General features: G+C 43.7%; 1 protein-coding gene across 2 annotated transcripts in view; it reads left to right on the plus strand.

Moving 5' to 3' along the window:
* The window catches only part of LOC145357557 (plexin domain-containing protein 2-like), a 386,160-nt gene that overhangs the window by 349,735 nt on the left and 13,084 nt on the right, over nt 1-23,341 (plus strand). For both annotated transcript variants that reach the window (XM_080211042.1, XM_080211038.1), the window contains one exon: nt 19,140-19,300. In XM_080211042.1, the coding sequence (XP_080067168.1) occupies nt 19,140-19,300 (161 nt within the window). The remainder of the gene's footprint in view (nt 1-19,139; nt 19,301-23,341) is intronic.

A 23,341-nucleotide genomic window follows, 5' to 3' on the forward strand; every position in this document is an offset into this window, starting at 1 on the left:
ACTCTCCTGACCTGTCCAAGTTCTTCTGCAGTTCTCCTGCTTCCTCAATACCACCTGTCCCTCTACATATCTTTGTATCATCTGCAAACTTAGCAAAAGTGCCTTCAGTTTCATCCTCGAAATCGTTAATGTATATTGTGAAAAGTTGTGGTCCCAGCACTGATCCCTGAGACCCACCACTAGTCACCCTAAAAAAGACCTCTTTATCCCCACTCTCTGCCTTCTGCCAGTCAGCCAATCCTCTGTTCATGCCAGGATCTTACCCTTAACATCATGGGTAATTTACTTATTTAACAGTCTCCTATGCGGCACCTTGTCAAAGGCCTTCTGGAAATCTAAATAAATCATGTCCACTGGTTCTCCTTTATCTAACTTCCTTGTTACTTTTGCAAAGAACTATGTAATATAACATAGTATTGACACGCAATGCACAATGACCACTTCCAGTGGTTACGTGCAACTTCTGACTTCCCATCTCTTCCCTCGCATTCACATCTCTTCCGGATCTCCGAGATTATTCATATGCTTCAGCTGAAAAGATGAGCAGGTGGCCAGCCACCTAGTTATCAAATGTTGCCCTTTGCCAGCCACAAAGTGGTACAATGGTGAAATGCCAACAGATTTTCCTTCCTCTCTCCAAATGGGCTCCCATTCATTCATCATCATCATGAGGTCTCTGCCCAAAGGTTCTTTTTTCATTCATGGGATGTGGGTGTCACTCACTGGGCCAGCATTATTGCCCATCCCGAATTGCCCTGAAGGGGCAGTTGAGAATCAACCACATTGCTGTGGCTCTAGAATCACATGTAGACCAGACCAGGTAAGGATGGCAGATTTCCTTCCCTCAAGGACATTAGTGAACCAGGTGGGTTACTACCACAGTTGACAATAGTTTCAATGTCATCATCAGACTTTTCATTCAATTTTATTCAATTCAGTTTCACTATCTGCCATTGGTGGGATTCGAATCTGGGTCCCCAGAGCATTGCCCTGGGTCTCTGGATTACTAATCCAGTCACTACACCACTGCCTCCCCATACACCAAAGGTAGCCCCAACCCACAGAACCACACAGTTGGACAAGGAAGTAGGTCCTGAATCCACCCCATCTGGAACAGAGAATCAAAGCCCATTCTGTTGGCAGCAATCTGATTCACACTGGTCATCCAGCCAACTAGCTTCCCACCCCTGCCAAGGAGTCCAGGCTGCGGTAGCAATGTACACTTTTACATGCATATAATAACCTAAAACTATGCATAATGATAGTAGAGGCACCAATTTCCTTCCATCACAAGGCTGTCCAGTGATCTAAACATAAACATAAGAACATAAGAAATAGGAGCAGGAGTAGGCTATCTAGCCCTTCGAGCCTGCCCCGCCTTTCAATAAGATCATGGCTGATCTGTCGTGTCTCAGTTCCACATTCCCGCCCTCTCCCCTTAACCCTTAATCCCCTTGCCTATCAAAAACCTATCAACCCACGTCTTAAATATATTTAGCGAGGCAGCCTCCACCACTTCAACGGGCAGAGAATTCCAGAGATTCACCACCCTTTGAGTGAAGAAGTTCCTCCTCAACTCCATTCTAAACCGCCCCCCCTTTATCTTGAGGCTGTGCCCCCTAGTCCCTCTCCCACTCTTACCCACTACCATTAGCAACTGGTAGGAGGATTTGCAAGTTGATCCTCAACCTCTTTGGCTGCATTGTTAATTCACGTTCCTTGACCATCCAGTCATAAAGTGACACTTGAACCCAGAGTTTCTTTAAAGTTTATTTATTTATTAGTCACAAGTAGGCTTACATTAACACTGCAATGAAGTTACCGTGAAAATCCCCTAGTCACCACATTCCAGCACCTGTTCGAGTACAGTGAGGGAGAATTTAGCATGGTCAATGCACCTAATAAGCACATCTTTCAGAATGTGGGAGGAAACCAGAGGAAACCCATGCAGACACGGGGAGAACGTGCAGACTCCACACAGCCAGTGACCCAAGCCAGGAATCGAACCCTGACACTGTGAGGCAGGGTCACTACCACTGCGCCACAAGACCTCTGGTTTTTCATTTGTCACTTCCTCTCATAGCAAGGCTCTGATTGGAAATTCAGCTGAGAAAGAGTATTCAGTCTGAAGCACCCATACTTACTAAGACCTTAATTCCTGACTTTTTTCATTATTACTTTGATTTTTGAGTAAGTACCTTTATATATACTTATGTTTGCTCAATTAGTAGTAATCTCTGCCTGTGAGAAAATGGTACTGTTTTGGTTCAGTTCTGGCAGTAAACATATTGCTTTATGTCCAGATCCTATGAACAAGCCATCTGTTCTCAACAAGAGTTTGAGTCTAACATCAGTCAATAAGCTTGGCAAAGCTTGTTCGACAAATCTTCATTCCCAAGCTCCCTATTTATTAAGAACAGCTGGTTCTACACAGGAAATGTGCTAGATCATTTCTCACTTTCACCAACAGTATCTAAAATGCCTGACAGTTTCTTAGCGAGTGAAGTTAGAATGATATTTTCATTCTGGAATCATCTCTGTAAATGTTTCATTCCAATGGAGTCTTAGTACTTGTATTCAGTGAAGTTGGATTTATGTGTTGTCTTTATTGCCAGTGTATTGTGGAGGCAGATTGGTATTAATGGAGACAAATTGAGGTCCTTTTATGGCCATTAATTGACTACTCAAGGGCCTAAGATGGGTGAGCTAGAGGGGAGGGCTGATTGACAACTAAACCCCTCCACCAGCATGTTACGGTGACCAGTTTGATGGTAGGCGGGAAAGCACACACAGTGGGGAGCCATAAAATCCAACCCATGCAGTTTGTTTTTGCAGGGAAGGGGGTAAATTGCTGATGTTGGCCACTGCCCTGTCCACCCCACCCTTAGGAAAGTCATTTGCAAGCCAACTGATCTTAGCCAACCGACTTTAACTGATATTGCACTGTGGATGGCTTTAATAAGCGAGAGTGTCTCTTCCACCCTTGTGATCCCAGCGGCACTAGAAATCAGTAGTGGGCACTGCTTGGATTGCGAAGAAACCCACAAAGAAGGTGATATGGATCTCAGAGACAGCTATGTCAGGCCTTTATCAGTGCGAGGGATTGCAGAGCATAAGGGAGAGTTGGATGAGTTTTGGAAGCAGAGTGAGGAAGCCCAAAGCGGGGCACAATTTTGGCTCTGTGGTACATTGGGCATCCCTCTCTCCACTCCCCCCTCCCCAAAAGGAGGTGCATCCCCTTCCTTCCAGCCCTCTCACCAATTTTGGTGAAAGAAATTACCTTCTTATCCTCACCAGCTTATTAGTGAAGGCAGATTGAGATCCTTAAGTGGTCATTAATTGACTAATGCCTTACCAATCCCCCACCCCTTCTGTATTATGGGGACCACATTAAAGGTGAGTAGGAAGGTAGTGGGTTACTCACCCATCATATCTTATGTCTTTTCTCTGCCAAATAATGCACAAAGGGGAGCTTTAAAATCCATCCCAAGCAGTTCTTTTAGTACTGCCTTCAACGTGACAACGTGACTTTTTTTCCATTATTCTTTCACAGAATGTGGGCACGGTCACTCGGTCAACATTTATTCTCCTTCCTTGTTGCCCTTAAGAAGGTGGTAGTGAGCTGCCTCTTGAACCCTAACACAATGCTGGGACTTCCAGGAATTTGACCCAACAACAGTGAAGGAACGGCGATATATTTCCAAATCAGGACGTGTGTAGCTTGGAGGGAAATTTGCAGGTGGTGGTGTTCCCATGCATCTGTTGCCCTCACCCTTCTCAGTGGTAGAGGTCCCACATTTGGAATGTGCTGTCTGGTGAGTTGCTGCAGTGCATCTCGTAGATGGTACACACTGCTGTCACTGTGCATTAGTGGTGGAGGGAGTGAATGCTAAAGGCAGTGGATGGGGTGCCAATCAAGCGAGCTGCTTTGTTCTGGATGGTGTTAAGCTTCTTGAATGTCGTTGAAGCAGCACTGATCCAGGCAATTGGAGAGTATTCCATCAAACCTCTGACTTGTGCCTTGTAGACGGTAGATAGACTTTGGGAAGTCAGGAGGTGAGTTAGTCACCACAGACATCCCAGCCTCTGACCCGCTCTTGTAGCAACAGTCATTATATAACTGGTCCAGTTCAGTTTCTGATCAATGGTAACCTTCAGGATGTTGATAGTGGTGGATTTAATGCCATTGAATGTCAGGGGGATATAGTTGGATTCTCCCTTGTTGGAAACAGTTATTGCCTGGCATTTATGTGATGCGAATGTTACTTACTAATTATCAGCCCAAACCTGAATATTGTCCCGATCTTGCTGCATATGGACACAGACTGCTTCAGCATCTGAAGAGTCATGAATAGTGCGGAACTTGTGCAATCAACAGCAAATACCTCCACTTCTTACCCTATGATGGAGGGAAGGTCATTGCTGAAGGAGCTGAAGATGTTTGAGCCTAAGATACAACCCTGAGGAATTCATGCAGTGATGCCCTGGGACTGGAACCTCCAACCACCACTGCATCTTCTCTTGTGCTAGGTATGACTCCAACAATTGAGGAATTTTCTCCCTTCCTCTTATGAACTCCAGATTTGGTAGGACTCTTGATGCCACATTTGTTCAAATACTGCCTTGCTATCAAGGGCTGTCACTCTTACCACTCTTCTTGAGTTCAGCACTTGTTTCCATGCTTCCAAGGCTGTAATGAGGCCAGGAGTTGAGTGGCTCTGGCAGAACCCAAACTGAGTGTCAGTGAGCAGGCTGTTACTGATTAAGTGCCACTTTAAGCACTGTCGACATCAATTTGCTGATGAATGAGAGTAGACTGATGAGCCTGTAATTGTTTGGGTTAGATGTCCTGCTTTTTGTGGACTGGACATAACTGGGCAACTTTCCACATTAAAGCTTTTAAAGTTTATTTGTTAGAATCACAAGTAGGCTAACATTAACACACTGCGCTGAAGTTACTGTGAAAATCCCCTAGCCGCCACAGTGCAGCACCTGTTCGGGTACATTGAGGGAGAATTTAGCATGGCCAATGCACCTAACCCACAGGTCTTTCGGACTGTGGGAGGAAACCAGAGCACCTGGAGGAGACCAACTCAGACATGGAGAGAACACGCAGACTCCGCACAGACAATGACTCCAGCTGAGAATCGAACCTGGGTCCCTGGCACTGTGAGGCAGCAGTGCTAACACTGTGCCACCCTGCCATCACTGGGTAGATGCAGTAAATTCCCTGCAGCCACCTGGGTGAGATTGCAGTTTAGGTAACTGTGAACGTAACAGTGGCTGTGTTTTCATATCACCACTGAAAGGTGTAGAAATCAAGAGCTACTGCTGTAACCAAATAGTGAAGCTCTTCCTTAATATCTGGTAAACTTTTAAGATTACCAAGAATAGCGGGCAGTATTTTATGGCCTCGGTCAGCCTGAAACCATAAAATTTCACCCCAGGTCAACATACATTTCCATTGTCCGCCCCCCTGTACATTCCACTTCCTGTGGTGGGTGGAATGGTGAAATTCCAGCCAATGTCATTTTTTTCAAATTACTTTATAATGTATGAAGCTCATTTTATTTTAATAACTGAAAGTAAAGCACTGCTTTTAAAATCTGTGTCAGGCTTTTAGTTTAACAGCAAGTAATAATATATAGAATGTATTACATGTGTAAATATTTGTGTATATAGATAGATATATTTAAACAGAATAATTTTCTTGGGACATGAGTGTTGCTGGTAAGACAACATTTGGTGCAGTTTCCCAATTATCCTGAAAAGTGCTTCACCCTGAACTGACCTACCTATTCTTCTAGCCTCCTTTATTCATATAGGTTGATGTCCTGCATTTTCATCTAAGTTTTCATCTGGGTTTTATAATTAAAAGACAATGAACTGTTGTATATTCAAATATCTTGAATGTATAACTAACTTATACTTGAAATCAAATTACGCAAATTTATATCCAATTTAAATGTAAGTCTAAAGCTTTTAGTTTTGCAGCACAGTGGTTAGCACTGCTGCCTCACAGCGCCAGGGACCCAGGTTAGATTCCCAGCTTGGGACACTGTCTGTGTGGGGTCTGCATGTTCTCCCCGTGTCTGCGTGGGTTTCCTCTGGGTGCTCCAGTTTCCAACCACAGTCCAAAAGACATGGGCAGGTGCATCGGCCATGCTAAATTCTCCCTCAGAGTACCCAAACAGGTGACAGAGTGTGGCAACCAGGGGATTTTCGCAGTAACTTCATTACAGTGTTAATATTTGTGATACTAATAAATAAACTTTACAACTTAAAAACTTTTGCAGAAATGTTCCAGGAGAGACCTTTGAAATTATTTCTGCAAGCAGGCTTGTCCTGCTGCATCTCTGACATTTAAGAGGAAAATCATAATAATTTATCATCAAAATGTAAACTGTTTTGCGAGATTGTCTGCTGTGTTGACAATTCAATAATTAAAGAAGCTAAAGGATACCATCAGTGGTAGGAAAATTCTGCCAATGCAGTTATAAGTTTGGACTGAAAGAGGAATGCACATAAATCTAAGACTCTATAAAAATCGTAATTGATACTTTCACTTGTGTCACAAGCTCAATAAAGTGATAACACCCAAGATAAGTGTTCCTGTGGCAAATACAGACTAAATTCAGCACACCAGGTCAAGTCACTTCCAGTATAAGTACACTTTTAGTGTCTAATTAATGACAATTGCTGAAGATTACAAGTGTGGGAAAATAGTTAGTCCAAGAGTCTGGACAGAATAGATAGGGAGAGACTGTTTTCCCTCATAAAAGGATCACAAACAACAGGGCACTGATTAAATCAACGTGCAAAAGAAGCAAATGTGATGTGAGGAAAACGTTTTCACGGAACAAATGTTTTGGGTTTGAAATGCACTCCCTGGCAGTGTGATGGAGGCAAGTTCAATTGATGCATTCAGGCTGACACAAGATGATTATTTGAAAAGAAACACTGTACAAGGGTACAGGCAAAAGGCAGGAGAATAGCACTAAGGCATGATGGCAAGCAGGTGCAGACATGATGGGCCAAATGGCCTCCTCCTGTGCCGTAACACTTCTGTGGTTCTGTGATTTTGTGAAGGGTAGCATTTCATTCCTTTAGGTTTGAATTCTTGCTGGAGATTGTTTTTGAAGTTTATATTTTTACTTTTCTTTGTGGTCATTGTTTCTCTTTCCCAATCCAATCTTAATTTCCCTCTCTTAATTTCTTTTCCTGTACCTGATTTGATATTAAATTCACTCATTCTAATTTATTATTCCTTCTCAATTTGTTTACTTCACAGTTGCTTGCCTGGCTCGCTCAGGTCCAAAATGCCTCATTTCCCTTGCAACGTTATCAGTTCAGCAACTTGCCAAGCAAAAAATGTAAAAACCTAAACATACAAAGGCAATTCTGTTAACGGCAGATATCACGAGGTGCCTTGCAACAACAACATTTATCCCGTTGTTTGCTCCAGAACTGCTCAATGCTCTAAATCACATTTGTGTTGTAAAAAATTGGCAATTTGATGTTGCATATTCCACTTCGCTGGAGACAGAACAGTGATACCAAAATGGTTTTGTTGTAATCATAAATATTGTTCTCTAAAAAAACATGTTTAGTGAATGTTCCCAACTGTAAGTAAGAAACTTTAGACCAGTTAGTTTAGCATCTGTTTTTGGAAATTTTGTTGGAATCCATTACCTAGCATATGATAACAGGACATTTGGAAAGTCAAAACGCAATCCATCAGAGTCAGCATGGTTTATGAAGGATAAGTCATGTTTGACTAATTTGCTAGACTTCTTCGAAGATATTACAAGTAACGTGGATAATGGGGATCCTGTAGATTTTGTATATCTGGACTTTAGGAAGGTGTGCCATACAGAAGGTTATTACACAAGGTAAGATCACATGGGGTTAGCAATAATTATTAGCTTAGATAGAAGATTGGCTAACTGACAGAAGGCAGAGTGTCAGGAAAAGTGCATCTTTTTCTGGGTTGGCAAGACTATTAAAAAGCATCTAGATAGTTACATGAATAAGATGGGTAGAGGATACGGGCCAAATGAGGGCAATTAAGGTTAGCTTAGGGCGGTATGGACAAGTTGAGCTGAAGAGTCTGTTTCCATGCTGTAAACCTCTATGACTCTTTGTAACTAGTGGGGTGCCATAAGGTTCGTCATCGGGTCCCAATTATTTTCAAACCATATTAATGACTTGGATACAGGAATAGCTTAATTTGCAGATGACGCTAAAATAGGTGGGATAGTAAGTTGCAATGAGAAGATAAATTTACAAGTGGGCATAAATAGGTTAGGAGAGTGGGCCAAAATGTGGCAGATGGAATTTAACATGGATAAGTGTGAGGTTATCCAATTTAGTCAGAAAAATGGAAAACTTATTACCTAAATGGTGAGAGACTTTGGGATGCTTTGGTGCAGAGGGATCTGGGCATCCTCATGTATGAGTCACAGAAAACTGTTATGCAGGTACAGCAGGTAATAAGGAAAGCAAATGGAATTATGGCATTAATAAGAACATAAGAACATAAGAAATAGGAGCAGGAGTAGGCCATCTAGCCCTAATGACTAAAGGAATAAAATATAAAAGTTAGGAAGTGTTGCTGCAACTATATAAGGCATTTATGAGATTGCACCTGGAGTACTGTGGATAGTTTTGGTCCCCTTACCTTAAAAAGGATATAGTAACATTGGAGACAGCCCAAAGAAGGTTCACCAGGCTAGTTCCTGGGATGAAAGGGTTGTCCTAAAAAGTAATAATCCGGGTCTGTATTCCTTGGAGTTTAGAAAAGTGAGGGGTGACATTATTCAAACATATAAGAACATAAGAACATAAGAAATAGGAGCAGGAGTAGGCCATCTAGCCCTTCGAGCCTGCCCCGCCATTCAATAAGATCATGGCTGATCTGTCCTGTCTCAGTTCCACATTCCCACCCTCTCCCATAACCCTTAATCCCCTCTCTTATCAAAAAGCCATCAACCCACGTCTTAAAAATATTTAGCGAGGCAGCCTCCACCACTTCAACGGGCAGAGAATTCCAGAGATTCACCACCCTTTGAGTGAAGAAGTTCCTCCTCAACTCCGTTCTAAACCGCCCCCCGCTTTATCTTGAGGCTGTGCCCCCTAGTCCTACTGTCTTTTTTGAGCGGGAAGAGTCTCTCCACCTCTATCCTATCTATCCCATTCATCATCATATACGTCTCAATGAGATCTCCCCTCATTCTTCTAAACTCTAACGAGTACAAGCCTAGTTTATTCAGCCTCTCCTCATAGCTCAACCCCCTCAACTCCGGTATCAGCCTAGTAAACCTCCTCTGCACTCCCTCCAAGGCCAAAATATCTTTGCGCAGGTGCGGCACCCAAAACTGCACACAGTACTCCAGCTGCGGCCTCACCAATGCCCTATACAGCTGCAGCAAGACCTCCCTACTTTTATATTCAATCCCCCTCGCTATGAAGGCCAGCATCCCATTCGCCTTCCTGACCACCTGCTGCACCTGCAAGCTGGGTTTTTGCGACTCATGCACAAGGACCCCGAGGTCCCTCTGCACCGTCGCCTGCTGCAGTTTTTCGCCCCGTAAGTAATAGTCCTTCCTACCATTCTTCCTACCAAAGTGGACCACCTCACACTTGCCAACATTAAATTCCATTTGCCATTTCCTGGCCCATTCGCCCAGCCTATCTAGATCCTTCTGCAGACTCTCCACACCCTCCGCACAATTTGCCATTCCCCCAATCTTGGTGTCTTCAGCAAATTTTGACACCCTACACTCGGTTCCCTCCTCCAGATCATGACCCTGAGGGGATTTGACAGGGTTATTGTTGAGATGTTTTCACTAGTGGAAGAGTCTCAAACAAAGGGACAAAGCGACAATGTAAAGGACTAGTCATTTGAAACTGAAGTGCGTAGAAATGTGTTATGCGTTATATAGCACATAGCCCAGAACACCATTGCTCTCAAACTGTGCAGGGTTGTCAGAGAACGCATAAATGATCCAGATCGCTCCAAAAGGAGCAATTAATTCTGCCATTCAAGTGGCTACCAACTGTCACACTTCCATGGTAACATTTTCAAGATAAGCAAGAATTACTCCAGCTTTAACCTAATGTGATTTGGGAAGCTAGTTTTGACACGAGTTGCGGAAGTGCTTTTGTTACATTAAAGGTGCAGAGTAAATGTGAGCTGTTGTGTCAGGACTTTGATAGTTTAGCCATTTCCTGCAGCTTGACTTTGTAGAATTTTGTTTGATGCCAGGGAAAGCTTTTAATAACTGGTTGAAATAAAAAGAGAGACAGGAACAAATACAGGTGCAGCTGAGGTATATGCAGATTGTAATTCCATATTTAGCACTCATGACACTGACTTGTCTGAAATTATTTGTCTACTCTGATTCATCATTCAGTTTATCTTTAAAGTGAGCCAGTCTAATTGCAGCTTGCACTGTGCTGTCTCTCTCCCTTGATGTGCATTTGCTGAATGATGCAGTTTTCTTTTAATTGTTTTCACATTATTATGACCATCTGACAATTGGTATAATTAATATTGCTGTTTTTAGCTGAATAAAAGGGAAAATTTGTCTGCGTGCTATTAACAGCAATTGGCCAATAACTCATGCATTCATTTAGCTTAAGTAATACTGGGTGAAAAAAAATCAATAGTGCAAAATTACTTACCCTGAATGCCATAGCTTAACTTCCTCTAAGTGCACCAGAAAATAGATTTAATATAGCTTTATAGTGCGTACATAAACTGTACTGCACTTGCATCGAAAATTAGGCAGTTCCTTTTATAAAATATAGAGATAATTTTTTTTAATCACTTCAATTTATACTTATTGGGTTACCATGTTTATTAGAATTTGAATCGTTCAGTAAAATCCACGTTAAATCGAAATAAGTTTCAATCATCGTTGTCAGCTATCTCTTGAGGATGACGTCTATTCAGGGTCACAGGTTTCTGCCAAGGGCCTTGTGTGGCTGAACAGGCCAATTAGCAATGCGCAGATCTTTGGGTATGTGGAGCAAGATGTCCCACGACTTAGTGGGATCCAGATTGCTGACTCTGCTTCCTTTTCTTTCCTTCTCTGCTGTCACTTGGCCTCACCATTGAGACGTTGTGATTCAAAGTGCAATGCAGCTTGATGGGCATGTTGTCATCATTCTGAACAATCGGTAGGAATCTGCTTCCAGCCATTTAATGTCATAGAAACATAGAAAAGAGGTCCAGGAGTGAGCCTTTGAGCCTGCTCCACCATTCATTTTGGCCAAAGCTGATCATCAGATTCAATGGGTGAGATTTTCTGGCCGCACTCACCACAAGGCTGGAAAATCCCACCCAGGGTCAACGGACCTTTGCATGGTCCGTGTCCCACCCGCTACAGTTCCAGTGATGAATGGAACGGGAAAATTCTGCCCAATATCCTTGATCCTTCCTTTCCCCCAATATCCCTTGATCCATTTAGCCTCAAGAACCATATCTGATTCCTTCTTGAAATGTTTTGCTGCCTGGCTTCGAAGAGAATCTTGGAGGGCTTTTCAAGCATTTCTTTTGTCCTCCCCTGGAACATTGGCCATTTCAGAGTTGAGAATGCAGGAGCTGGCAGGATTGTCAGAGAATGTCCAGTCCACCAAAGTTGATTTTGCAGGAGTTTAGCCTTGTGAAGCTGGCCTCAAGAAGGGCACTAACATTTCTTCAATGGTCCTCCCATTGAATCTGGAGGATGCAATGGAGGTATTGCTGAAGGAACTTTTCTATCACGCTAATGTGTTGATTATACACAGTCCAGCTCTCAGAGCAGTACATGAGTCAGTTCGGATTTTCATTGACTTGCAGAGGACTATGGTTTGTAGAAGGCTGAGTTGGGTGTTGCTGATCCAATGTTGGATCTTTCATGATGTGGAGATGCCACCATTGGGACTGGGTTGGGCACAGTAAGAAGTCTCAGAGCACCAGGTTAAAATCCAACAGGTTTATTTGGAATCACAAGTTGTTTGAACATTGCTCTTACTCACCTGATGAAGGAGCAAGGCTCCAAAAGCTCATGGTTCCAGATAAATCTGCTGGACTTCAACCTGGCGTTTTGAGACTTCTTACTGGATCTCTCATCAATTACATTCTTTTGAGAGAGATGACTGTCACATGCCAAACATGTTCCAGAGCCACTCCTTCAATATACGTGCAACGTGGACCTGACTAGCTATGGGTTCATCTATGAGCTGTGTTTTGGTAACATTAAAGAACCCGCTGAGTTTCTCGTATGTAGAATTAAAAAGATCAAGAGAGGTTTGCAAAGCCGGTGTGGGGAGACTAAGGACACAGCAATCATCTGCACACTTTAGATCCGTGTATTTCAAAGTGGGGTCATGTCCCGCTGGTAGGTCGCGGGATGTTGCAAAGTGAGTTGTCAGAAATGATCCCCAGAGATTGCCTGACTTTCTGTTCAGTTTTTTCACTGGGTAAATTCTCATTGCAGTACAGTGTATGGCTACACATGGCAAGAATAAACAGTCAGCCTGCCCTATATGTGCACTTGGCACCAAGCGTCCTGTACATATGTGTACTCAGTGCCAGTTTTCTTTCCGTTTTTAGTAAGCTAATTGTAAACATGTTTTATTACATGAAAGAGAGGGCCAGAGACACCAATGGTCGATAAATCTACTGGCCAGGTCTGCCAGAGAGAATGTTAGCTGCTTCACTGAGCCCACACCGGGACAGAGCAATACTAATGTTAGCTATGAACAGAACACCAGGGCTTCCAGTGAGCAGCCTGCAAAAACAAAATAAAAATCAGAAACAAAGCAACATGAAGATGATTTTTTGAAGTTTGAAGTGTGTCAGTTGGGGAGGTGATGGCCTAGCGGTGTTATCGTTAGATGATTAATCCAGAAAGTCAACTAATGTTCTGGGGACCCAGGTTCAAATCCTGCCATAGCAGATGATGGAATTTGAATTCAATTAAAAAAAAATCTGGAATTGAGAATCTACTGCTGACTATGAAACCATTGTCAATTGTCAGAAAAACCCATCTGGCTCACTAATGTCCTTCAGGGAAGGAAATCTGCCGTCTTTACCTGGTCTGGCCTACATCTGATTCCAGAGCCACAGCAATGCGGTTGATACTCAACTGCCCTCGGGTATCTGGGAGTGGGCAATAAATGCTGGCCAGCCAGCAATGCCCATATTCCCACAAACGAATAAATTAAAAAATTGTGCCAGAGCGAATCAGGGTGCAAAGCTCATGTATTACATATATGGAAACTACTGGCAAGTGAGAATTTAAAACCCTCAGAACTGCAAAGGCATCTGAAGACTAAGTATGGTGATTTTGAGAACAAACCCTTGGATTTTTTTTCAAAGCTTGCAGCAAGAACTGAAATCATCAGCTCAAGGTCTTTTCAGAAATTTAACATTGAATGAGGAAGCGCAATTAGCCTCTGAAAATGTCCCCACACTGCTGCAAAGAAATTAATTCTCCCAGCAACATTAGACATGCTTCGCACAGTCTCCGATGAGAAGCCAGCTGAAAACCTGAAATGCATCCAGCTTAGTAATAATAGTGTCTCATAGAATTTGTGATATTGCTGAGAATTTAGATGTATAGTTTATTTCTCAGTTAAATTCAGTGGATGATTTCTCAATATGAATGAAAGTACAGACATTACAGGTTGCGTAACCTTGTTAGCTTACGATAGGTATTATTGTTATTATGTTAGACCTCTCTTGGAATACTGTGCTCAGTTCTGGTCGCCTTATTACAGGAAGGATGTGGAAGCTATTGAAAGGGTGCAGAGGAGATTTACAAGGATGTTGCCTGGATTGGGTGGCATGCCTTATGAGGATAGGTTGAGAAAGCTCAGTCTTTTCTCCTTAGAGAGACGAAGGATGAGAGGTGAGCTGATAGAAGTGTATAAGGTGTTGAGAGGTATGGATCGGGTAGATTCTCAGAGGCTTTTTCCAAGGCTGGAATGGTTACTACGAGAGGACACAGGTTTAAGGTGCTGGGGAGTAGGTACAGAGGAGATATCGGGGTAAGTTTTTCACTCAGAGGGTGATGGGTGAGTGGAATCGGCTGCCATCGGTGGTGGTGGCAAATTCAATAGGGTCTCTCAAGAGACTTCTGGATGAGTACATGGGACTTAATAAAATTGAGGGTTATAGGTAAGCCTAGTAGGTATGGATATCATCAGCGCTTTGTAGTTTTTCTATGTTCTATAGGTATGTTTGGTGCAATGAATTTGTTGAGGATTTGTTGTGCTGCTTGACATTACTGACCGGCACGACTTGCCTACAAGATCTTCAAAGCATTGAATAACCATATGGTCGTATAGTGAGGACTTGACTGGATCAATTGCAAAGGAATCACAGGTGACGGGACAGCCAACATGGGCCATGATTGGAGTTAGATTGTGAGGAGCAAACAGGCTCGCCTTTCACATTAACTGGTAGGTATGGATCACAAGGGACAGCCAATTGGTAAAAGTGGGTCATCGGAAAAAAAGAAACCGCTTTAGATCATTTATATCTATAATCGATAGCGATCTGTTTAGTTTTGGCATGAAGTCGACTGAAGCTAAAGAGTTTTCCATCCAGACAGTATTCAATGCTGACACCAGTCATTCAATACTGACATCTTTGATGAGATGAATAGCTGCTGTCAAGAAGATTCTAAACAGCATATGGGGGTTTTCACACAGAGTGCTTGACCCCAGTCTGGATTTTATAAGCGTTTGTTTCAATCAAAAAGGTAAAAAAAACATTCTTTTTAAAAAGGAAACACCATTATCCAGCTCAATTTAAAGCAGCCTGGGCTTACTGAGGCAATTTGTAAACAGTATAAAGATCAGTCACTATCTCCAGCCCATCAATATCTACATATATTCTAATCAAAGTGAGGCAATACAATTTGTATAAGATGTGTTACCTTGAGTGAAATAAAGCAGCTATAGTTGAAATTAGTTAATGCACTTGTTAATCAGGTTCAATCATTTGATTACTTTTGGAGCCACTTGTCCAATATCCTGCATAAATACTAAATCTAGCACTAAGTTAAGCAAAGTATCATCTCCACATTGGAGACATTTCATTTGTGTTTCAGGAATTTGGGAACCCAGGTAACATTGATAAACTGTCACTCTCCAGGTCTGCCGCGCCCTGTTTTCATTTTGTCACCTTTTCTATGTTGCCTACTTGCAGCTTACCATCACATTCCAGCCTAAGTGTTGATCTTCATACAGTGCAGAAAGACCATGGGGTGGGAGCAGGGGGAGTTCTCCAATCTCCCAGCTGTGTGTTTCTCGGTGGCAGGAGATGGCATGTTGTTCATTGGTGGTGGGACTCTCTGGTCCTGCCGCTGTCAAAGGGATTTCCCATTGATGCCACCCCACACTGCTGTGAAACCCATAGGAGGGGGTGCACTGCCAACAAGACCAGAGAATCCCACCGGTATGAACGGCCAGAGAATCCCCTCTCATATTTCAAAGAGAAAAAGATGCTAATACCAAATCTTAGTATTATGTTATCAAAAGAGAGAAGTCTGACCTTTTTATTTAATTCTGTTTGTGTATTGTTATTCTGAACAATTTGCATGATGTATTTTGGAGATTGAAGGTCCTCTGGCGCCTATCCATCTCTGGAACTGTATCAACCACCAAATTGGGCTGGACTGTCTGTAAGCAGTGGGACCACCATAAAGTATTTGAATAACGGTTCACTGCCTGGTGAAGGATCATTAAAGGAATCCTTACTTGCATTCAGATAAGTCACTGGATATTCTATTTGAAGAAATTACTGGGATTCATAGAATTCCTGTGGAGCTCAAGGAGGCCATTTGGCCCATTGAGCCTGCACTGACACCAATCCCACCCAGGCCCTATTCCCTTAAATCCACATACTTACTCTGATGCTAAGGAGCAACTTAGCATGGCAATCAACCTAACCCGCACATCTTTGGACTGTGGGAGGAAACCCATCCGGGCACAGGGAAAATGTGCAAACTCCACACAGACAGTTACCTGAGGTTAGAATTGAACCAAGATCCCTGGCGCTGAGGCAGCAGTGCAAACCAGTGTGCCACCATGCCTCTTGTAGGCCTCTGTTTGTTTATTGTGCTTGCTGCAGTTGTTTGATGATGAGCAACATGCAATATCTAGGAGCATCAGGACTATTTCTGTGCATGGGCTTCTGCTTATTGTTGGTGTTGCCCAGGCTGATGTTGCCAGTGGTGCTGGTGCTGGAGGATGACTTGGTGGAGGTTGAAAGAATCTACAGGTGGGGGGGTAGTTGTGATCATGGAGAGAAAAGCAGCAAGGTAAAGAGTAGAGAATGGCAGATACAAGCTGAGACTATGAAGGAGAGAAGAGTGCAGAAGACCTTACATCAACACACGTGTCTTCGACAATAAGTTGTCCCAAAATAACTTGAGTGAGTACCAGGCAGCTGTACTTCACTGGAGAGGCTTTTGCAGACCATTGTCACATGCTGCAGCACCAATAGCAGCCCAGGTCATGGTTATTGATCGTGGCCATAAATAGTTTTCAATTCCAAAATCTCCGGAACGTTCCAGGCTGCAATGGCAGGTATATCATCATACTGGGCACAGATGCCTTCTTCAAAGAGCAAGACCAATTTTTCACCTTCCTGTTAGATGCAGCTAAACCAGAGGAAAGAGCTCTGAATTTTACCAACTTTGCGTTTCACTAGGATTATCCTGTATGGTCTATATGCAGACCCTAAACTATGCAGCAACAAGGAAGATTTTTCTCAATAAATGAGCCACTGATTTGTGAGTGGATCATGCGGGGATGTATGTGACAGAAATCAGAATGCATTTATCTTACATCAGTCCTTCATCCAAACTGGATTCAACAGTCTTGGTGCCTGGCTGGTGGTTGGGTGACAGAGGATATACCGTCCTCACCATCTGTCTCATGACCCTCCTCAGAAACCTGAGCAATGGCACTGAGAAATACAGCCAGGTTAGGGGGTTCAATTGGGCCAGGTCAGTGGGGGAAGGGGGGTTTCTGGTCGAGAGGGTGGAGGTTGGGTTGGGTTGGTGGGGGTGCCCAGCAGGTTGAATCAGGTCAGGGCAGAGCATCCATTGGGGTCAAGAGGTCAAGGTTGGATCAGGTCGGGGGAGTGCCCATCAGGGTCAAAGATCACAGTTGGATCAGGTCAGGGGGAGTGGTCCTTTGGGGTCAAGGGGTCACATTGGGCGAGGGATACAGCTGGCCTGGGGATCAGGTGGAAAATGAGATGCAGGCACACGGGTCAGTGAGTGTGGGGTGGGGAGTCCCCCATACTGGTGGGGTGGATGGCAGGGGGAGGTGAGGGGGTGGTGGTTCGCAGCGCATTGCAAGAGCCCAGGGGAAGTTAGCACTTCTGGACAATTTGCCATGCAAATGTTTACCTTAGGAGTTCTGAGAAGGATTCCACGGCACACCTTTGAGTTACTCCCTCAAGACCACACTAGAATTTTTTAATGCTCACTCAAGGGATGCGGACTTTGCTGACAAGGCCAGCGTTTATTGTTCATCCCTACTTGCCCTTGAGGAGACCACTCTGTTAAAACAAGCAGCTGGCCTTCGAGAAGAGAGGTTCCAAGATCTGCACGAGTCAGGTGTTGTCTTTCGGTAGAGCCCTGAGAGAATCTCCAGATATTACCTGGCACACTCCATTTTCAGAACTTCATCCTGCAGCAGTATGAGAGGAGGATGAAGTGAATGATCAAGAAGATGAGGGCCAGAAAAGAGAAAGGGCCAGCATTGCTGCCAACTCTCAGAGCTCAAAGGCAGGAAGAGACAAAGGTGTTGTTCTTTGTTTGGGTTTATTTAAAGGTGACCTAACAATCGCTAGTTAATGCTACATAAATAGTACATTAATAAACCCTGCTACCCAGCTTTTGCATTACCTAGGAATTGTTTTTAAATGAGTTAGACAATAAAGATGATGCCCACATTTGAGAGTGTGTTTCCTTTGGTATACGTCTATTAAGAATCTTCAAACGTGGTAACCCATTAACCTTCAAAGGATCTGTAATTTGGTTAGGTACAGCTCAAAAGTTGCTGAAGCACACTTGGGCTGAATTTTACTGGCATGTCTGTCTGAAGTTCATACAATCCCGCCCGAGGCCCATGGAGAATGATGTCCTTCAAGCCGGGGACAGGCATGCTGGTAAAGTTCCAATGGAAATTTCACAGCCAGAGGGAAATTTCTCTTACTGTTAAACAGTAATGCACTAATGGAATTAAATTACAATGCAGCATGGAGCCTATGTCCTTCACATATTGAAAGAGATCTCCGCTCTCCTCCACATAGTGTGTTCACCAGAACAGCTTTAAATCACATCTGACACCTGTAATAATGCACTACTCCCTCAGTACTTTATTGGAGTATTAAATTTGATTATGAGCTCAAACCATGTATAGGATTCAAACTACAATGTTGTGAAGCGATACTGCTATCAGCTGAGCCAAACACCCAGTTCTTCCTGAAATCATGACATGCCTGTAGCTTTTCAACATGCATGGCTGACGTTGGTCGTCAGTCTGCAAAGATGTTGTGTGGTTTATGAATGAAATTCAGCACATAGCATATCATGCGAAACAGGTCATTGCAGCTATTTGCCTGAGTCTTCCAGTAATGATTATAGTTGGAAATATTTAACAAGATGGCTGGGTGCCAGTCTTTAATGAAGCCTTTTCTTAAATTGATGATGCCGTAAAAATAATTTCCCCTTGTAAATTGTGTCACAATTTTTTACTCCATTTGCTTGATCCTAATGTTTGGAACCAATGCAAATCAGTGATGGTCTTTAATGATATCTTGATAGTCGCAGCAGCCAGAATTACCTGAAATTCAAATACAACTAACGTTTATCAAAGTTAATATGTGGAGATGAATTATTGCAGATGTTGTCAGTCCTATCCGCAGGAATGGCAACCCACAGGGAAATTGTGTGTCAAAGCTGTCAGGCCTCATTAACAATTACACTCAAATAGTTTTTAGGTTTATTACTTGAGGGCAGTGGAACCCCAGAATGTGTGTCTTTTTTTCATCTGTACAAAATCCTAGTTGCAATTTTATTGGAAGCTGTTGAAATGTCTTATTTTTCTTCTTATTGTTCTTGCAGCTTCTACAGCCGACAGCACTGCAGAGAAGGAAGGTGACTCAGTCCACACTGGCCTGATTGTGGGGATTCTCCTGGTCATCATCATTATTGTGGTGGCCGTGCTTGTGACATTTTACATGTACCACCATCCAACATCAGCAGCCAGCCTCTTCTTCCTTGAGGTAAACCCCAGTGGTGTCATCTAAAGTTTATTGAAATATCAAGCAACCAAGTTCATTCCAAAGATGTGTGGGCTAGTTGCATTTACCTGCTAAATTGCCCCTCAGTACCCCGGGATGAACAGGTTAGAGGGATTAGCGGAGTAAACATTTGGGGTTACGGGGATAAGGCCATGGTGGGATTGTTGTCAGTGCAGACTTGATGGGCTGAGTGGCCTCCTTCTGCACTGTAGGGATTCTTTCTATGAGTTATATCAAACCACTTACAATCCACATGCACTCTTATCGACGTGAGGAGGGTTAGCAGGAATTTCAACCCCCAGTTGCATCTTATACATGTAGCTCTCATGCATGACTAAACTTTGAGAACAGAACCACTCCAGCCAAAACTTACAACTTACCCGTGAATTTCTAGATGAGAAAAATCAACAGAAGGTGAATATAGAAGCAGATCACTTGCAACATTCTTCCCCATTAACTGTTTACAAAGGTGACACAGCTAAAGTTTGTGATCTGTCTTGGTCTTCTGTGTTTCTATTTGTTTCCTTGTCATTTGTGTTGTCAGTTTATGACAAAGCCTATCTTACAGGGTGCTGCAGCAATGACCAGCTCTATCCCACTCTGAAATGGGGAAGAAAGCACTGCAAATGCATCATTAAATACATAAGAACAAAGAATATTACAGCACTGGAGCAGGCCCTTCAGCCCTCCAGGCCTGCACCATCCATGCTGCCTAACTGGACTAAAATCCCAAACTCTTCAAAGGACTGTATACTTCTATTCCCATCCTATTCATGTATTTGTCAAGACGCTTCTTAAAACTCACTATCGTATCTACTTCCACTACCTCCCCTGGCAGCAAGTTCCAGGCACCCAACACCCACTGTGTAAAAAAACTTGTCTTGTACATCTCCTTTAAACCTTCCACCTCACACCTTAAACTTATGCTTCCTAGTAATTGACTCAATTACTCATAATCCCAGATATCCAGGTCTCAGGATTGTCAGAGACTGGAATTACCCTGGAAAATGCACCACAGGACCCTTGGGAAATCCCAAGACACTGTCTCTGTGTCAATTGGCCGGAAATTTGAAGTTTTGAATTTCCGATGAGAAGTTTCCCCGTTCTCTGGGATCCTTTGGAAAACGTCTCCAATGCTGAATTTGATTCGGAGACTTTGCATGATTCTGACTTACTTACCTGGATAGTTACCCAGAAGCGTTAGACATAAAAGCCCTGGTCTGACTCCTGGGGAATTGTACAACCAGTAACCAGTTGCTCACACAGATCTCCCACCCAGACCCCTGCATCCCTAACCAACCCCCCTCCCACCCCGTATTACACCCCTCAACACACACACACACACACACACACACACACACACACACACACACACACACACACACACACACACACACACCCTGTGACACTCTGCTCTGACCTGACCCAATCTCACCACTCTACCCATCCTACCCAGCTTACTTCTAGCCCCTTGCCCACTTACCATCTCTTCATAGCTGTTCAAAGAAGCTTTGGGACTTTTAAACTGTTCAATTGCTGCATATGGCGGTTGTTGCCGTTACAAAGGGTGGCTTGAGTATCTGCGTGGATTCTCTCCACTGCTCCTGCACTGAGTCAGGTCTGCAGAATCTTCTGTTGGCAGACTGCCCTGAAATATCAGAGAAAGGTAAGTAACATTTGTTAGTCTGTTCAGGAAGCAGGCCCCCCCTCCAGACCACCAGCCCTCCCAGCCCACCTTGATCACTGGCCTCCCTCCAGCCCAGACTGATCCCATTGCAGAGTGGCGGCGAGACTCTCTCCATCCCCACCAATCATCCCCTTGGCCTTGCCCACAAAGGGCCCTGCCGCTTGGCACTGCCCAATGCCTGATGAGCAGTTCCAACGTGCCCCCAAGCATAGGTACTTTGTCCCTTAGGCAGTGCCAAGGCACAGGATGGCACTGCCCATGTGCCCTTGCCCAAGGGGCCACTGCCCCCCCGCCGCCCAACCCGCTGGCACTGCCCAAGGGGCAAAATGCCCATGCTCAGGGCCACCTTGGAACTGCCCATTAGTCATCGGGCAGTGCCAAGGGGCACTTGACCCACCCTTCACCGCTAGTCCCCCGAACGTGGGGAGCCACTCTAAACTCTGCTGGAGTGAAATACTGCCAACGGAGTGGGAGATGCTATTAAGCCTGGCAAGTTCCATGCCGGGCCCAATAATCACATTTAAAATACATTTAAAATGCATTAAAAAAAGATTTAAATTGCTTACCTCTCTTTCCGCCGGTCTCCAGTGCAGTCCCGATTGCATCTCTGGCTCTGGGAGACACGCGTGCATCGGGAACACATGCACACATCCTGCGAAATGGCCGTCAGAAAACTTGTGGGCTGTGGTGGGAGAATCACCCACAGAAGTTCTAATTCTGAAGGGAAGATTTGGACCATAGTATTCTAGTTACTGAATAACACTCAAAAACAAGAAATGAACCTGCCATCTTTTCCTACCTGAATCAATGTACTGCCAGCAATATCCTTTAGCCTTAGAGTTTATAGGTTAGTTTTTGCTCTACATCAAGCACCACCCAACACTTTCCCTAACACCCTTCCCCGTGCAACAAAAAAACCCTTGACACAGTACTAGACAGGGGCTCTTTACCAAGGTACATTACTCCAGTCCAGAGCCAAGACCACCAAGATTTGGCATTCTGGGCCATTTATAGTGGTTGGGCACAGGCCCAATGCTAATTTCTCTTGCGAGAGAAGAAGGGCTGGAGGAGATGTCGGGGAATCATAGCCTGCAGTGTGTCAGTGTGGTCAGAATGATTCGGACCTTCCGGATGGCAATGGAAATCGATTACCAGCAGATCCTGAATTAACCTGATGATTCCATGAAAGGGTGAAATAATTGTGGAGAAACACTGCCTGCATTGTCCATCCTCCCCCTGCACAGTTGCTCAGAGAATGAGGAGGGCGGCTGAGGTTTCTCACTCTGCTGGCTGAATAGTGCGCACCTACCACAACTGCAGGCAGAGTTTCACATCTGCTGGGGAAAGCCCACTTTGCAAAGCACTGGGGCAAAGGGATTCCTGGAGAACGACGGAGCTCTGTGCCTTTGTGCTTGTGAGAAGCTCTCACTTGAACCTCACTTGGAAATATGAATTGGAGCTCAGCAGTGCACGACCTCTCTGGCCAGGAATGGTTCGCCGGGAATGGTTCTGTCCTCTTAGATTTGCATGCAGCGTAAAGACACGGCTTGAAGCCAATAACCTGAATGTTTTCAGATTTACCATTCCAGTGAGCTGTTGCTATTGTAAATGTACACAGGTAAAGCTTCTGTAAATTATTTTAAAATTAGAAACACTTAGCAGTTCAGTCAACTGGGATGAAGCTGACATTAAAATGCAAATATGAGCAGGCTGGGACAAGCTTTAGAAAGACAAACATCTGTTCGCTTTCATTGATCCACTAAATATATTTAAAAAAAAACAGATGGACATTCAAAGCGATTTAAAGATTCTCTGTCAAATGACTGACGTATTAGTCTGCAGAGGCTTGAATGGCGTATTTGACTTTCCACAGCATTATTAGCTAATTGTGCCTTACAGGTACAACAAACACTCGATCCTAACCACACATTTCGATACATAAATGCACAATGAAGAAAATTTTAAAATTCTTACCATTCCTATTCAGGTTTTTGTCATTAAAGCTAATTGGCCAGCTATAAAAGAATAAAGTTAGTTTTCCATTGTTCTATTTTGATTTTCTTCTGTTTGGAGAAGATCTGTTTGGATTCATAGCAGACATTTTCGAATACCTCTCACACAGAGCTTTTTTAAGTCTATTGGTGTCACAAGTAGGCTTACTTTAACACGGCAATGAAGTCACTGTGAAAATTTCCTAGTTGTCACACTCCGACCCCTGTTCAGGTACACTGAGGGAGAATTTAACATGACCAATGCACCTAACCAGCACGTCTTTCGGACTGTGGGAGAAAACTGGAGCACCCAGAGGAAACCCACACAAACATGGGGAGAATGTG

The sequence above is a fragment of the Carcharhinus amblyrhynchos genome, chromosome 2 (genome assembly GCF_965287045.1).
Source record: "Carcharhinus amblyrhynchos chromosome 2, sCarAmb.v2.hapA, whole genome shotgun sequence".
Lineage (NCBI taxonomy): Eukaryota > Metazoa > Chordata > Chondrichthyes > Carcharhiniformes > Carcharhinidae > Carcharhinus > Carcharhinus amblyrhynchos.